Source organism: Schistocerca serialis, chromosome 6, assembly GCF_023864345.2.
Source record: "Schistocerca serialis cubense isolate TAMUIC-IGC-003099 chromosome 6, iqSchSeri2.2, whole genome shotgun sequence".
Taxonomy (NCBI): Eukaryota; Metazoa; Arthropoda; class Insecta; order Orthoptera; family Acrididae; genus Schistocerca; species Schistocerca serialis.
In genome coordinates, this window is record NC_064643.1 from 460340354 (window position 1) to 460358369 (window position 18016).

Consider the following 18016-nt stretch of genomic DNA (forward strand, 5'->3'; position numbering starts at 1 on the left):
GTAGAAATGAGTTATTGTATTTTAATGTACTGATCCTTTGCAGAAAATAGAATTCTTTATGGGAATTAGTCAACATTGTTACCAGTAACAGTAAGACAGCGAGGATCAGACACAAAACTTAAACAGTCACAAAATAAGGAATAAAAAGAATAAACAGAGTAAGCATTAAACACATAAAAAGCTAGTGTGTCATGAGAGGAAGCTTTCGAAGAGCAGTTCTGAGCAATATGGTCCCTCAGATGATGTTATAATTATGGCTGGATTGTGTGGATGTATGCAGGGCATTGGCATTATTAATTCATCCAGAAGATGCACTGTCTCTCCATAGACCAGCTCCATGTCTTTTACACTGATGAGCCAAAACATTATGACAACGTGCTTAATAGCTTGTTGGGCCATCTTTGTAATGCAATAGATCAGCAACTCTGCATACCATCGATTCTACAGTTGATGTTGACTTGTGGAGCTATGGCACTAGGTTTTTTAAACACAAGCCATGTGATTCCTGTAAATAACAGGCCGCTGATTCATGTATGCAGTGATGGCACTCAATAGTGACTCAGATGGGAACCATTGGATTCACATGAGGTGAATTTGGTGGCCGAGACATTAATGTGATTTCACTATCATGCTCCTCAAACTACTGTTAACACGAGTCTGACATCAAGACAGGGGCAATTATACTGCTGAAACATAAAATCATCATCAGGGAAGACATCAAACATACAGAAATGCAGATGGTCCACAGCTGACATGTTTTCAATTACCACCGTAGCTCCCATGCAAGCACAAGAGAATGTCTATCATCACACAATACTGCTCCCACCAGCCTGTGTCCATGGTGCTGTGCCTCTTTCAAACAGCTATTTGCGTGGATGACCATCAACCTAGTGTAGCAAAAATGTAATTTATCCAACAAGCTGACATATACTCAGTGATACACAGTCCAATCTCGATGATCCTGAGCCCACTACAATCATAACTGATGATGTTGCTGGGCCAACAAGTGAACATGTACGAGTCATCTGCTGCGGAGCCCCTTGTTCAACAATGTGCGCTGAATGGTGTGCTCTGAAACACATACGCATCCATCGGCATTGTGCTCTTTCACCAGGAATGCCACAGATTGCCATTTATCCTATTTTACAGAGCAGGCAAGCTTCCAGACCCCACATTCTGTGAAGAGTTGTAAATGTACAGCCATGTGGCACCTAGTGGTAGCTCCACTGCCCTTCTAACACTTTTGATAGATGCCCATGAGAGTAGCACGTGAACATTCAACCAGCTTTGCCACTTTTGAGGTACTCATTCACGGTCTGTGCATAATACTAATCTTCGCTTTGGCAAAGGTTGTTACCTCACTGGATTTCTCCATTTGCAGCACATATCTTCACTAGAGTAATTCCCCATCCATCTCTGCTCAGGTTACATACTTTTTTTGCTGCCGATGGGCACTGCCGCTAGCCAGCAGGTGAAACGATCTATCATGGTCAATAAATAATGTCGACTGTTGGATGGAGAAAGTGGTCCCACTACATCAAGACAAACATGTTTAAAAACATATGGTTACAATCAGAATACCACCAACTGGCCCATGCAGATGGTGAGACACTTTACATTGTTGGCACTGTAGACATGTCTGCACCCATTTCAACATTATTTTTCCATTACCAGCCAAACAAAGCACTGAGGCGTCAGACAAAAGGTGGGGGGACTCCTGGATGGTACATGTTGTGGATGCTGTCAAAAGTTCGTCATCTGAATACTGATGGAAGTAACAGTTAACGTTTTCCCTGTGAGATGTCACAGTACAGCCTGGCATCTTCTTCTGGAATGTCGATGAGCTGCAGTCATAAAGCTGAGGTAGCATTGTCGATGGACATCCAGAGTTCATCATCATCATCTTTCTGTACTCAGTCCAGTGTGAAGAGTCAATATGGCTTCTCATACTGTTGACATGTGAAAGACAGTCAGCCACCACATTATCAGTGCTTGAAATGCGTTTAATGTCAGTACTGAATTGTGTTATAAATTTGAGATCTTTATATTGGTGAGGAGAGCAGGTGATACTGTTCTGCTTAAGTGCATAGGGCAATGGTTTATATCCATGAAGATTGTAAATATTGTTGCGGGGCATCAATAGTTGAACCCGGAACTCCAGATGGCTGAGCAGAAGCTGGGACCCACCGCACCACTTTTCATCAGGAGGCCGAGCAAGTTCAATAGTGTCCAGGGGCAGTGCAGAGTGATACAGCGGTATTCAGAAGCATTGCTTTATTCACATAATTCACAGAAGCGTGATGTCGGTGTGCCGCCCGCGGCATTGTCCCGCGAGTCTGGTCGTCTCAGCATTCCTGGACTGCCGACACCGCTGCTGCGGTCAACAAGACCGCCTGACGATGGAAGTCTGCGGCACTTGCCCAGTCGCTGCCATCGAGCGTCACGTTTTGCACCGTGTAGCTGCCTGCGATTCCAAAAACTGTTACAGTCCCTGGTCCCTGCCACCCTCCGCCCCGTTTGACCTGCTCTGTCTGACCATGGGATGAAGGTGGTTGTACTGGCCACTCGTGGCCCTCAGCCACTGCTGCTCCCAGGACAGGACCGGACTCAAATCCGCACCTTCCTTCATGCGGTGCCACAACTTGCCGCTAATGGCGCTTGCCATGTGGCAACACCCACTGGCGATTCTGGTGCTGCCACACCTCCTGCAGCGCACGCCTCGCCCAGACCCCGGTACGACAGGTGGGAAGCAAACGTGGCCCGTCCTGGACCCGCTGCAGACCGCTGTCACTGCCCTCCTACAGGCGACCATGCAATCTCCAAGTACACGGCTGCCGTTCCATCCCGTCCTGTCCCTGTGTTGTGTCCCCAGAGGCGGAATACAGCCTGAACAAGTACATAGAAATAAAGAATAGGTTACACAGAATAATTACAACATTGCTGCCAGACTGGCCTCTATAAGCGTAGACCAGCACAGGTCCAACCCGACTCTCGACTGACCTGACCTCGACGTTACAAGCTGAAAGTACCTGTCTATTTAAACTGCTTTTCCCCTTGCTCTTGATGTAGTGTCAGAGAGAGGCAGAAACTATGGCAGGGATGAATTCCCACACATCAGCCATCTACAAGCCCCCAGGGGCTCAGCATTCATTTGCTGGGTAGGGGCTTGGCGAACCCAGGGTTCATGAGCTGGGGACTGGTAAGCGCCGCCAGTCCCCTGTCACCGTAAGCTCTGGGCATACTTCAGCGGTGCGGCGGTGGAATGTTGTGTGTCTCAGGGAATGGGGATCGTGGCTTGACTGCCCGGATCGCGAGGATGGAATAAACCTCTATAAACAATCCCTCAATCTCAAAGTGTGCTGCGCGCTGATGAGATGTATGGCTGTTGAGGTGGAACAGTTGTTAGCGGGCAACCTCTGGGGAACTTGCTGCACCTCAGTTGTACAAGGCTTACCTAGGCACTTGGGGCTCTGTCTAGGTGGACTTCTGTTTCCCCTAGCTGCTCGTGGGACCAAGATGGAACCCTCGAACTTTTATTCTTCTCCTCCCAGCGGAAAGGGTGGGCCGCTGGTAGGTTCTAACACCCAGTACAACAAGAGGGCCCTTGTAGCCAGTCCTGATTCAGTTACTGGTAACAGAATGCAAACTGCTTCGCAGAATGTGTTTCTTATCATTAAAAGAAAAGAGGGGAGTTTCGATAAAGTTTCACCATTTTATATACAGAAAGGCTTAGAAGGCATTTCTGGCACCTTAACATCTGTCAAGCGCTTGCGAAATGGAACCTTGTTGGTTGAAACATCTAGCTTCCAGCAAGTCAAGAACCTTCAGAAGGCACAATTTCTTGGGGAGTTTGTGGTAGAGACTGAATTTCACAACACCTTGCACTACAGCAAAGGTGTTGTGACTTGCAGAGATCTCGTTGACATTCTCCAAGACGAACTGAAGGCTGAATGGTCCCGGGAAGGAATTGTTGACGTGCAACACGTTATGAAACGGGTGGATGGTGCTCTCATGGAGTCCGACTCATTTATCCTTACTTCTAACAGCACCAAATTGCCAGAGCATGTGAAGACATGTTTCCTGCGTCTCAGTGTACGGCCTTATTACTCCAACCCCATGTGGTGTTTTAAATGCCAACACTTTGGACACACTACTCTCGGCTGTAGAGGGGAAGCCACTTGCGGGAAATGTAGTAAAGCCACTCATGAGGGAGTTGGTTGCTCTCTCCTCCCAAGTGTGTCAACTGCTCTGGGGATCACCCTGTGTGGAGTATGGAATGCAGAGTTTTCCCTGAGGAGCGGAAGATCCAGGAACTTAAAACCACAATACGCTTCCCATATGGTGAGGCAAAGAAAATGTACAAGTCCATGCAACAACTGCCCATGTACGCTGCCTCCTTTTCTTCCATTCTGAAACAGCCTGTCTCGAAAACTGATGCCGCCACACAAACGGAGGTTGCTACTGTGTCAGCACTAGCACCTGCATTTGTCAATGTACGTGTGCTGCAGTTCCTGTAAAGCCTGCTGTCCCCCCCGGCCTTCTGACCAGGCCGTGGTAGCTGACGTCATGGACCTTCCTGCCTCTTCCCGGGTCCAGTCTTGTGCACTGCCCAGCGCTGCTACACCCCCTACTGCTTCTGAGGTTTTGGTTTCAATGCCACCTCAGACCAAAAAATCTAAGCCAAAGGTAAAGACTTGCCCGCTGAAGGAGACTGAAGTTATACAGTCTGCTGATGTTGATGTCATTCTTTCTGACGTCTGTCTCGACTCCTCTTCAGAGGCAATGGGGCAATCATCTCACCCCAAAACTGAGCCTCCATCTGTTGTGGGCTCTCCTCCCCGACAGAAAGTGAGGGTGAAGATACTCCCACCCTGATAGATGGCTCCCATTGTACAGTGGAACATGAATGGATTCCGGACACATGTGGAGGAACTGAAACTCCTAGCACAGCAACACCCCCCTGTGCTTGTGTTTACAGGAAACACAATTAAAACCATCTGATGCTCCTGTACTAAGGGGCTATATGTTATATCGCAAGGATGACCTGACTGGGGAAAGGGCCAAAGGTGGAGTTGCCGTGTTTGTCAGTAATGGTTGCAGTTGAAGTTCATTCACGTTGGAGGCTTACCGTTTGCTCCCTTTATTTACCTCCTCTGGATTCAGTGAACTTAGAGGCTCTCACAGATCTTATTGAACAACTCCCTCACCCATTTCTCCTCCTGGGCGACTTCAATGCCCATCATGTCCTGTGGGGCTCCACTTCTCCTTGCGCTCAAGGTTGAGTTTTGGAGAGCCTCCTGACATCTCAAGTGTTGTGCATCCTCAGCACTGGTACTCTCACTCATTTCTCTGCTGCTACTGGGTCATTCTCAGCCATTGACCTATCTTTCTGCTCTCCAACCCTGACCGACTCTGTTCACTGGGAGGTCATTGACAACCTTCATTCCAGCGATCATTTCCCCATCCGCATTCATCTCCTGGATGGTGTATTGCTGGAGTAGAGGCCACCATCGTGGATGATTGGCAGGGCTAACTGGCCACTGTTCAGTCGGTTGGCTGTCTTTGACCACCGCAACAGCATACAGGAATGGGTGGATCACATCACACTTGTGATCCATCATGCTGCTGACCTGTCCATACCAAAGTCTTTTGGCCCTCTTAAGCGGCGCGTTGTGCCTTGGTTGACAGAAAAGTGCCATTCAGCCATTCGGCTCTTTGACAATTTAAATGCTGCACAACAGCAGTCAATCTTACCGCCTTTCGAATCGCGAGAGCCAGGGCATGTCGTGTCATTAAAGAGAGCAAGAAAAGGTCATGGCAGGAGTTCCTGGACTCCATCAACCATTCCACTTGTTCCACAAAAGTATGGGAAGCCATCCTGAGGATTTCCAGTAAACACCGCTGTTTACCAATAGCTGCAGTCCTGAACCAGGGATGCCTCCAAACGACGCCCAGTGCCATTGCTCAGATGCTGGCGCAGAGCATGCATTTTGCACAAAGTACTACCACTGCAAATCAGGATCCAGTGTTTCTTCGCTACCGTGTGACTGTCGAAAGAGCAAACTTGGACTTTCGGTCGAACAGTTCTGAGGCCTACAACTCCCCTTTCTCCATGTGGGAACTTAAATCGGCACTTACTGAGACTTCTGACACTGCACCAGGTCATGACCACATCCGGTACTACATGATTCGACATCTGCCAGCGGCGTCAAAGGAAATCCTCCTCGAACGTTTTAATCTCATATGGCAGATATGAGTGTTCCCCACCTCATGAAGGGAGGCAATGCTCATCCCTCTCCTCAAACCAGGAAAGGACCGCAGATGTCCCAGTACTTATCAGAGTATCGCCTTGACGAGCTGTGTCGGAAAGACCCTGGAATGAATGATTAACCGTCGTCTGGTCTGGCTGTTAGAAACCAGACAGCTCCTTAGCCACTCTCAGTGTGGATTCTGACAATTTCGGTCCATGGTCGACAACCTGACCCTCCTAGAGGCAGCTATTCAGCAGGGTTTCCTCCATCAGTATCACTGTATCGGTATCTTCTTTGATATCAGTAAGGCATATGATACTACTTGGAGACACTGTATTCTTGCACAACTGCATCAATGGGGCTTTCGTGGCCGCCTCCCCATTTTCATTCGGTCTTTCCTGTCTCAGCGGTTTTTTCAGACCCGAGTTGGTAACACACTGTCTGATCGCTTTGAGCAAGAGAACGGTGTCCCCCAGGGCAGTGTTTTAAGTCTTACCCTCTTTGCCATAGCCATCAACAGTATAACATCTACAGTGAGGCGTCCAGTACAGTGCTCCTTATTTGTGGATGACTTTGCTGTTTTCTGTTCCTCCTCCAGTGTGGCAACCGTGAGCCGTCAGTTGCAGCTAACAGTGCGGTGGTTAGAGGAGTTGGCTGCAAAGACGGGTTTTTGGTTTTCTCCCGATAAGTGTGTTTGTGTTCATTTTAATCATTCTCTTTGTCTTTTTACTTTGCCTGCCTTGCATATGGGGGATACTGTCCTACATTTTAGAGACACAGTGCGGTTTCTGGGCCTAATTTTTGACTCCAGGTTGTCATGGCCACACCTACAAGACTTGAAAGCCAGAACCCTGAAGGCACTGAACATCCTCAAGTGCCTCAGCCACAGGTCTTGGGGGGCAGATAGGGCGCATCTCCTTCAGTTTTATCGGGCTTTTGTGTGTTCACGGGTGGACTAAGGGTGCACAGTGTATGGGTCAGCGAGGCCGTCTTATTAGCAGATCCTTGACGCTGTCCACTATGCTGGGATTCGAATGGCCACGGGTGCTTATCGGACCAGTCCCATACCCAGCCTTTGTGCTGAGGCTTGGGAACCACCACTTACCATCCGGCAGCAGCTCCTGCTGGTGTGCCAGGCTTGTAAGTTTCTTGCAGCTCCAACCTCACCTGCTCACCATATTGTTGCTCATCCACCTCTGGACCGTCTTTTTTTCCCACCGTCCTCGGGCTATGTTGCCGCTTGGGATCTGTGTGCAATGTGTGCTAGAGTCCCTCAGTGTGGAGTCTGTACAACCCCAAACCCTGGGTTTTAACCGACTGCCACCCTGGTTACTGAAGAGGGATTGATTTTAGATTTATTGCAGTACAAGAGAGATTGCACTCCTGCCACCGTTTTTAATGCAGCATTTTCTGCCATTTTATCTGAGCACCACGACTATGTAGCTGTTTTTACAGATGGGTCAAAACAAGGGGATTCCGTTGGTTGCTCTGTTGTTTCTCCAGATTGTGTCCTCAAGGTCCGACTCCCTCAGACTTTCTGTCTTTGATACAAATTGTCTGCGATCTTGCAGGCACTGGAGCAGATGAGACATTCTTCCTGTCCTAAATTTCTTGTCTGTTCCAATTCACTAAGCACCCTTCACTCATTGCAATGTTTGTATCCAGCAGATAAAATAGTCCAGACCATCCAGGATGCCCTCCTCCGACTACAGCGACTGGGGAAGGTGGTGGCTTTCTGCTGGGTTCCGGGGCATGTCGGCATTGCTGGGAATGAAAGGGCAGAATGAGACTTTCACTCTGCAGCGGAGTGTGCGCTGATATGAAACTTCCTGGCTGATTAAAACTGTGTGCCCGACCGAGACTCGAACTCGGGACCTTTACCTTTCACGGGCAAGTTCTCTACCACCTGAGCTACCGAGGCACGATTCACGCCCGGTCCTCACAGCTGTACTTCTGCCAGTATCTCGTCTCCTACCTTCCGAACTTTACAGAAGCTCTTCTGCAAACCTTGCAGAACCAGCACTCCTGAAAGGAAGGATACTGCGGAGACATGGCTTAGCCACAGCCTGTGGGATGTTTCCAGAATGAGATTTTCACTCTGCAGCGGAATGTGTGCTGATATGAAACTTCCTGGCAGATTAAAACTGTGTGCCCGACCGCGACTCGAACTCAGGACCTTTGCCTTTCGCGGGCAAGTTCTCTACCATCTGAGCTACCGAAGCACGGCTCACACCCGGTCCTTGCAGCTTTACTTCTGCCAGTATCTCGTCTCCTACCTTCCAAACTTGGTAGAGAACTTGCCCGCTGCGGAGTGAAAATCTCATTCTGGAAACATCCCCCAGGCTGTGGCTAAGCCATGTCTCCGCAGTATCTTTTCTTTCAGGAGTGCTAGTTCTGCAAGGTTCGCAGAAGAGCTTCTGTAAAGTTTGGAAGGTAGGAGACGAGATACTGGCAGAAGTAAAGCTGTGAGGACCGGGCGTGAGTTGTGTTTCGGTAGCTCAGTTGGTAGAGAACTTGCCCGCGAAAGGCAAAGGTCCCGAGGTCGAGTTTCGGTCGGGCACACAGTTTTAATCTGCCAGGAAGTTTCAATGAAAGGGCAGATCTCGCAGCCAAGGAGGCATATCTTGATCCACAAGTATCTCAGTGTGCTATCCCCCTGCACGCACTCACCTCGCTGTTGAGCTCACAAGTCGTGCGTCGGTGGGAGGATGAGTGGCTGGAAGTGACTAACAATAAGCTCCGTATAGTCAAGCCCACAACGCGTGTGTGGTGTACTTCCTTTCAGCCCCGTCGATGGGACGAGGTTCTCCTCACTCAGCTTTGGATAGGCCACAGCCCTATGACGCATGGCTTCCTGCTCCAGCGAGAGGACCCTCCAATGTGTGGTGCTTGTGACATCCAGGTCACTGTGCGCCACGTTTTATTGGATTGCGTTTTATTTTCTGACCAGTGGGCCGCGGCTGACTTGCCAGCGGACCTGCCATCTCTTTTAGGCAACACTCGGACAAATGTGGTTAAAGTTTTAAAGTTCTGTGGCATGCCAAATGTTTTTACAAAGATTTTAGGGAGAGGATCTTAATTTGCTCACTGTGTGACAAGCTTGCCCATATTTTATGTAAGTGGCCAGCCAATGACAATTTCCTGTGGCATTCTTAGTTGCTGTGTTTTCCCTTTTCTTACGTTTTACTTTCTTGTGTAGCATTTTCCTTCTTTTCCTGCTTTCTTTGCATGTGTGCTTCAGTTTTATCAGGTCTGTCCACATTCGTTCCTTTTAATGTGTGTCAGGGCGCTGATGACCTCGATGTTGAGCACGCATAAGCCCCAACACACACACTCTCAGCCATCTACAAATCGCCACTTGGCTCTGGCCTAGTACCTTGCCTCATATCGCAATAACTTCAAGCTGCCTCGTTGTTGCTTCACACAAAGCAAATCGTGTGCGCAATACCACTGTCGCGGCACTGCACTGCACTCGCGAGTGCCATGTTTGCATTTCCTGGCCCACTAGCTGTCGACTGGTACAACACCCTGCCAGTGGCCTCAGATGCCACGCCCAACTGCACCTTCATTGACTTTTGATAAAATTTCCTCTTTTCTACGACTAAGACTAATACTAGCACAGCAATATTTGTGCCCCAGTCAGCAGTTGAACATATTTAACAGCTTTGTGCATAGCCAAGAGCTCACGGTCATATGTGATCCACTTTCCCTGAGATGAGGACAGAAAGACACCAGTGGTTGTCATGAGCTCTTTGACTATTGTTGTAACAACATGTTGAAAGCTGTCTGGCTTGTGTTCACTGCTAGTGCTAGAGGCGTTTTGAGCTTGGAATGTGCAAGGAGCACTGCATTAAACATGGTGCATTTCGTGGCCTCAAATGCAGAGCACATAGCTCAGGACATTACACTAGGGATCTACTTTTCACTTTAGGTCACACCAGCACCACAATCAATGGTTCCTGCAATTCTGCTGCGTGAGGTAGAACACAATGATAAAAGTTCAATATACCTAGAAACCAATTCAGTTCCTCAATTCTGGTTGGTCTACTTAGGTGCAGAATTGCTTCAACCTTGTCTGTGAAAGATAGAGGGCCTGCAAATGGAATTCTGTGTCCCAAGAAAGTAAATTCAGGTGTCATAATGCTCCAGATGCTTAAATATAGGGTAGTTGTAAACATGGCCACATCATCCAGATATGAAAAACAGAACAGAATGCCTTGAAGGATAGAGTCAATAAATCTCTGCCATGTTGGCCGTGTGTTCCGTAATCCAAATATCATATTCGTGCTTTCAAACTGCCCAAATGGCTCTATAATTATGGTCTTCGGAATTTCTTCTTTTGTCACTGGAATCTGCATATAGGATTTTGCACATTCCAATACAATGAATATCATTGCACCATGTAATGCATGATTGTAGTCCCACAAGAGCGGCACAGGGTAATGGTCAAACACTGTTCTCGAATTAAGTGCACAATATTCACCATAGGGGTGCCAGGCTTCACCTGTCTTAGGCACTAGGTGTAAGGCGAAGAACCAGAGACTACTCGATGGTCTGATATTGCCCTCTTGTGGCATAATGTCAAACTCCACTCTAGCAATGGCGAGGTGGTCCAAGGCCAAACTCCTAGTTCTCCATGACCCTGGTGATCCATCTTTCATTTCAGTATGGTGCACAGTATTGTGTAGCATTAGCTTAGGCAGTCCTGGTTGTATGGTCAAATTTGGAAACTGACTTAGTAGAGAAACATACTCATTCTCTTTTGCAGGCATCAGCTTCACTCTTTGTATGGCTGCACTGTGATGAAACCCAGTGAAATTTAACCCAGAAATACAGTCGACCATCTGGCAAGAGGTTGTAATGTACCAAGAGATCTGTGCCAGTTATAGCTTCTGTGACGTCTGCAACAGTAAAATTCCTAGTGAATGGATGGCATAATCCTAAGTTCAAGTCCATCCTCTGGCTGCCGTAGGTCATGACAGGCAAACTGTTGGCAGTCAATAGACAGAAGACAGTTGGCAGCCTGCAGTGATGCTTTGGAGATCATGGTAGGATACTCAGATCTGAATCAGTATGCACCAGGAATTTCAGGCCAGAACTTCTGTTGCTAATAAACAGGAGACGAAATGGTGATGGGCAACTGGTTGCACCTATGACTTACCACCACTGGAATTCGAGTGAAAGCACATCACTTCACATTTTCATGCCTGCTCGCCAATCTCCAGTGATATCAACACATAGGCTGCTCACGCTGAGAATATGTAGCATTGCTAGCAGATTGGCTTCTCAGACATCTGGGGTAGTACCCTCTGTTGTTTCCAGCGCTGCTTTGTGGCAACAGCATGCTGACTTGTGTGCATAACATTTTCATGTTTACTGCATGTGTGTTGTTATCAGTGCTTACTACTGTCAGTGAGGCCATTTTACTGCTGCACAGCGTCGCAACAGCACTAATCTGAGCATGGCCGATAGCTTCCTGTCTGTAAATTCCACCATAGTGTCCAATGACATGTTCATTTTAGATGACACTACTGCCTTTATCTATGGTGACAATCTACTGCTCCACAGAGTGCACAATAAATTGTCTGGTACAGTGACTGTATCTACCTTGCTGTGCAGATGCCTTAGATATTGCTACAGCCTACCATCTCCAGTGTCCTCTTGTGTAAGAATTTCGCTTATCCTATCGTCCTGTGAGGCAGCAACTCTCCATTTAAATTCCGTCTTGAGCTTCTCAAAGGGATGTAGTGAAGACATCTTGCAACTCAGGCATAAAGTGATGAACCAGTTGGCTCACTACAAAGCTGAAATTTGTTGCGTCAGCCTTGATTCCAGTGTAGCAGCAACTTGCTTCCACCCCTGCATCCTGCAGACCTGGGTTATTGGCCAAAACAGAGGCAAATGGACTGCTAGTCTTGACACAGCTGATTCTTCTGACATGCTGTAAATGCGATGCAAATCATTTGCTGTTTAGCTCCTTCCATGTCTGGATCATGTCACGGTCACCACTTGTCAGTTTCTGCTCAACTTTGGCTGATTGGCTTTTGCTTGGATGCGATCATAACCAGAACTGGCAATCAAACACTCGTTTGGAGGTGTAAGAACTTTATTGTGAGTGTGTCATCTATTGGCACTCTTGCTAATAGATAGAAAAGAGTTATTGTATTTTAATGTACTGATCCTTTGCAGAAAACAGGGTTCTTTGTCCAAGGGAACTAGTTAACATAGTCACCAGAACAGTAACACAGCAAAAAGCAAACACAAGATATGTAAACATAGCTGTGTTTTTTCATTTGGAGAAGGCTTACAATAATTGCTGGAGGACGAGCATCCTCTGTAGAACGCACATGTGGGGCTTCCAAGACCGCCTGTCGCATTTTATTTGGGAGTTTTTATAAGACAAGGTTTTCAAGGTACATGTGGGTTCAGTTTTGTCAAACACTTCTATTGAGGAGAACAGGTTACCTAAGGGCTCTGTGCTGAGTGTAGCCCTGTTTGCCACAGCAATTAACCCTATCATGAACTGTCTCCCAACAGCCATCTCAGACTCTCTTTCCATTTATGACTTTGCGATCTGCTGCAGCTCTCAGCGAATCTGTTTGCTTGAGCTATGACTTCAGCAATGTTTCGATCATCTTTAGTCGTGGAGCATCGACAACGGCTTCCACTTTTCCACTGAAAAAACCGCTTGTCTGAATTTCTGGAAGTGTAAGGAGTTTCTTTCACCACCCTTACATGATGGTCCTGTTGCTCTTCCATTTGTTGAAATCACAAAATTCATGGGGTTCACAATCGATAGGAAACTCTGGTGGTCCTCCCACAAATCTTGCCTCGCAGCATGCTGTACCCTCTCTCTAAATATCCTACATGTTTTAAGTGGTACTTCATGGGAAGCAGATCAGAAAATCCTCTTCTGCTTAAACCAGTCCCTTGTCCAATCAAAAATGGACTGTGGGTGTCTAATTTATTCATCTGCACAACACCATCTATTTTACACCGTCTCAACACAATCTGCCATTGAGGCATATGTTTGGCCACTGGAGCTTTCTATACTAGCCCAATTACGAGTGTCTATGATGCTGCTGAATTACCCCTGTCATACCAGAATGGTGTTCTCCCCAGCAGATAAGCATGCCACCTGTCCTCTATTCCCTTTCATCCATCCTATGCATTCTTTTTTTGTGACATCACTGATTGCCAATACGGGGCAAGTGCAACTTCTTTGTTGCCTCCCAGAGGGCGCTTTGAGTTACTGCTGCGGAAGCTTAACTTTACATTGCCTGCCACATTCTACATCTACATCTCTACTTTTCAGACCACCATGAGGTGTGTGGCAGAGGGTATGTCCCATTGTACCAGTTATTAGGGTTTCTTCCTGTTCCATTCATGTACAGAGCATGGGAAGAATGATTGTCTGAATCCCTCTGTGCATGCAGTAATTATTCTAATCTTATTCTCATGGTCCCTATGTGAGCAATATGCAGGAGTTGTAGTATATTCCTAGAGTCACTATTTAAAACTGGTTCTTGAAACTCTGTTAATAGACTTTCTCAGGATAGTTTACATCTATCTTCTAGTACAGTTCCTTCAGTATCTCTGTGACACTCTCCCTTGGATTAAGCTGACCTGTGACCACTCGTGGTGCACTTCACTGTATTCATTCAGTATCCCTTATTAGTCCTATCTGATACGGGTCCCCACACTCTTGAAAACTATTCTAGGACCGGTCGCATGACTGATTTTTAAGCAATCTCCTTTGTATACTGACTGCGCTTCCCTAGTAATCTACCAATAAACCAAAGTCTACCACCTGCTTTACCCATGACTGAACCTATGTGGCCATTCCATTTCACATCCGTACAGTGTGTTATAATCAGGTGTGATGGGTGAGAGATCTTCACCATCTTGGCTTCATGCAGAGGTGTGCATTCATCTTGGATTTAGTTCACTTCTCAAGAACATTACTCTAGAATCAACCTACCACTGTAAGTTTCTCGAACTTTGCACATAACTCTGAGACAGGACCTTCATCTACACGGATGGCTCTAGAATGGAGCATGTTGTTGGACACTCCTCTGTCACTGGTAACAAACATTTTAGATTCCAACTTCTAGAGCAATGCTCAGTTTTCACTGCAGAGCTTTTCATTCTCTATCGGGCTACCAAGTACATTTGACAACACAGGCTTCTCAATTGTGTATTATGTTCGATTCACTTAGTGCCCTCTTCCTGTAATACAATGAATCCAAGAATACCTCCACTTATTGTCTGGTGGTGGAGGCAGTATGATGTTCATGTGGGTCCCTGGTCACGTTGGAGTGTCAGTAAATGAAGCTGCTAATGCTGCTGCCATGGCTGCGGTCTGACTGCCTAGGCCTTTTAATTGTTCTGTCCCTTCATATGATCTCTGTGTTGTCACACATAGGCACATGGTGTCATTCTGGCCAAAACATTGGTCTTCTCAATATGCTATCAGACCATGGGAAACTAGGAAACAAAACACCTCCCAGTGGCTTGGACAACTTCCTTTCACCCCTCTTGTCTCGAGAAGATACAGTTAGGCTGTGTATTGGGCACTGGTGTTTCAGTCACCATCATTTATTAAATGTAGACCCTGCACCACTCTTTGTTTACTGCAACCAACCATTGACAGTGCACCATTTTCTGACCCAATTCCAATTTTTAACCGTTTGTTTTAATGTACGTTTGCCACCTGAATTATCCATTATTTTAGCAGATACAGCATGAACTTTAGGTCACATTCTACTTTTTATTCATCATAGTAGTATGGCGAAGGAAATGTAACTTTCACCCAAATGAACGACCTTTTCAGAGGGGAAGTGATTATTTTTAGTTATTCCTCTACTCCAGCTGATTCGGCTCTATGAGTATTATTGAGTTCAAATTCTTTTGATAATTGACCTTTTTAAGTTATGACATGGGTGCTTATGACTTCAGGTATTTTGCACCTTAAGGTAACAACAAACAATCATTACATGTGAATTAACAAAACAAGGACTAAAAGGCGTGGTTGACTTTACTACATCATGTGACACTGCACCACCACCCACTATGCGGACACTTAGTTCTGCAATAGCACATGACAACACTCATGTTAGACACTACAAATTGAACAGTTCAGAAAGTCATTGACATATGAAAAATATTCTACGTATTTCAGTTAGTGTTCAGACCATTGTTACTGGAATGTATAGGATTTTCAAGATGTGTGAGATTATACACATAAAAAATGAGAAACAATACAAACCTCTTACAGAATTGGAAATTATTTGATGTACTAATCTGCTACTGCACTTAACTGTAAAGTTGGATGATAGAAAGGTTATATAAATAGTTTCAGAACACTGCTGTGTCTGTTTTTAAAAGGACTTTTTTTAATGCGGAAGTCAAATTTTTCAAAAATTTGAGAAATTAAATGGTATGTCTTTGCAAAGCTGATGTGCTTTTCTACCATTCAGGCTTAATAAGCAGAAATATTGATGCAAAGAAGGTATTAAAAGTCAACAGATGCATTACAATGCTTGTCATTTTTTCAGACATGTAAAGATAATGAAAGTAAACAGTTATTTTTCAGTCACGCACTGTATTTTCAAAAGGCCTTAACAATGTAATAAATATATTGCTAGCACAAATTAACCTTGAGTTATATTAATTGCAGGTGCTGTAATTAAACACAAAACTATGACTGAAGTCATTGGGACAGAAACAGAGTTACTGAAGATTTCACCCATGTTCAAGGAACATTTTCTCACTGATATATTAAAAGACATGAGTGGGCAACCAGATGCAGCACTTAAGAGCTACACATTGTCTCCCATGGCTGATCAGGCAGACTGCTATGCAAGTGACATTAGAAGAATACGAATTGAAGGCACATCACATAATGGCTCTAAAGCTTGTTCTGTATCAGTTGTTATTAAAGCTTTACCATCTAATATTTGCCACAGAAAATCATTTAAATTGGTAGAATTCTACAGAAATGAAGTAAACTTCTACAAAGAGGTAAGAAAAATTCATTTCAGTGAAAACACAAACATTCAGATTTTTAGTTTCATCATCATAAGTATGATTAACAACAAATATTTTCAAGCATTACTTGAAGAAAATAATTATGAACTTAATAAATACAGTATTACTTAATATTCAAATACTCACACAATTAAGGTTGTCAACTTCTTGATCTGCACATTGTTAAATTATCAGCCTGATGAGCTGTGATGCTAACCAATCTGACAATACAATCTCAGGTACATGAGTGAGAAGAAGGGCTAATATATATGTGACAAAAAGAATGTGCAATGAAGTTTACATTTAAAAATGTCACTGTAGGACACACTAAACACAGTACGCTTCATCTTGAAAATGTTCTTTGTAAGATTTATTTTTGTATTTTTCAGTCAAATTAAATTTCATTCTTATTAATGTTGAATTAGAATTACAAGATGATGCAGCACTACTGTCATATTTATTTTGGCATACAAGAAATTTGTCATATTAACTACCATGCTTGCTACTTAACAAAGATCTTGAATTTCACAAATTAAATTGATGATTGAGATTACCATGATGACACTTTCAAAACTGAAACTGAATGTGTTAGTTATAGTATGGAAAGCAGTCTTAAACACCTCACTGTGCACTCAACTTTCCTTCACAATTTGTTCATATTTAATCACACATTGAAAGAAGAGAGAGAAATTCGAATCAGGTAACTGATGCAGCAGGTAGTATAAAAAATGCTCATTTTAGTAACAGGCTGTACAATATGTTAATGTGTGGCATACATGGCTGAATACAGACAACCAAAATCAAAATGCTGAATGCTCTATTTTCAGGTGGCGCCATCTTGCTTAAGTAATTGTTGCAGTTTGCTGAAATGTAAGCTCAGTTTGCTCCAGGCATTCTACATGTGACACTCTATTTTTGCACACAACTGGCTCAGTTCTTGATTTAAAATTCCACCTCTTCACTATGTCAGTTAGCATCACTGTTCACTATGAAGAAGTATGAAAACTCTGGGAATCTCACTAAGGTCAGAGAAAATATTCTGACTCTTTGCTTGGGTGAAAAGCAGATTCTGCTTATGGCTTATGACATAACTATGAACAAAGCAGGCATGTTTAAAATGCTCTGTCAGAAGAATCTTCAAATGTTAATGGCAACTGCTCGTAACAGCTGCACTATTGTAGCTCTGAGCTATAACTTTATCTGAATTATTCACAGTATCCAGTAAAGTTTCTTTAAGAGATTCTGCTAAAGCTTTTGCATCATATTCATGATGGCTGAAGAAAGTCCAAAATCTTTCTGCAGACTTACCCTCAGAAAAAACATGTTTGATACTCATGACAAACTGAGAAGTTGTTGAAAATATCAAATGTCTCATCACTACTAATTGACACAAAATCAACAGCAGCAATTTCATTTCTTACTTCTTCATGATAAACCTCACAAGAAACTGAAACATTTTAAATATGTTTAGAAGTGTCTTTGGAAACAATAGCCTTTGAAAGGTGATCACTAAGCACAATATCAAGTTCACCAATCAAATTTATAAGGTAGAAGAAAATTCCTGGATTTGATGAATCATTGTGTTTGTCACGTCCATGAAGCATGAATTTAAAATCGCCACAAAATTTAATAAAATCCACAATTTTATAGAGTATGCAATTATTTTTGTGACTGGTCATTGTGTCTTTCAATTGAGTGCCTATAAGCACCAGCCAGTTGATGGCCAGTATCACACT

The 18016-nt window shown here is 44.7% G+C and overlaps 1 protein-coding gene across 1 annotated transcript in view; it reads left to right on the plus strand.

Annotated features, from left to right (window-relative positions):
• Nucleotides 1-18016, plus strand: part of LOC126484647 (uncharacterized) — a 64955-nt gene that overhangs the window by 8969 nt on the left and 37970 nt on the right. The window contains exon 2 of the mRNA XM_050108237.1: nucleotides 15931-16274. Within this exon, the coding sequence (XP_049964194.1) occupies nucleotides 15954-16274 (321 nt within the window). The 5' untranslated portion in view covers nucleotides 15931-15953. The remainder of the gene's footprint in view (nucleotides 1-15930; nucleotides 16275-18016) is intronic.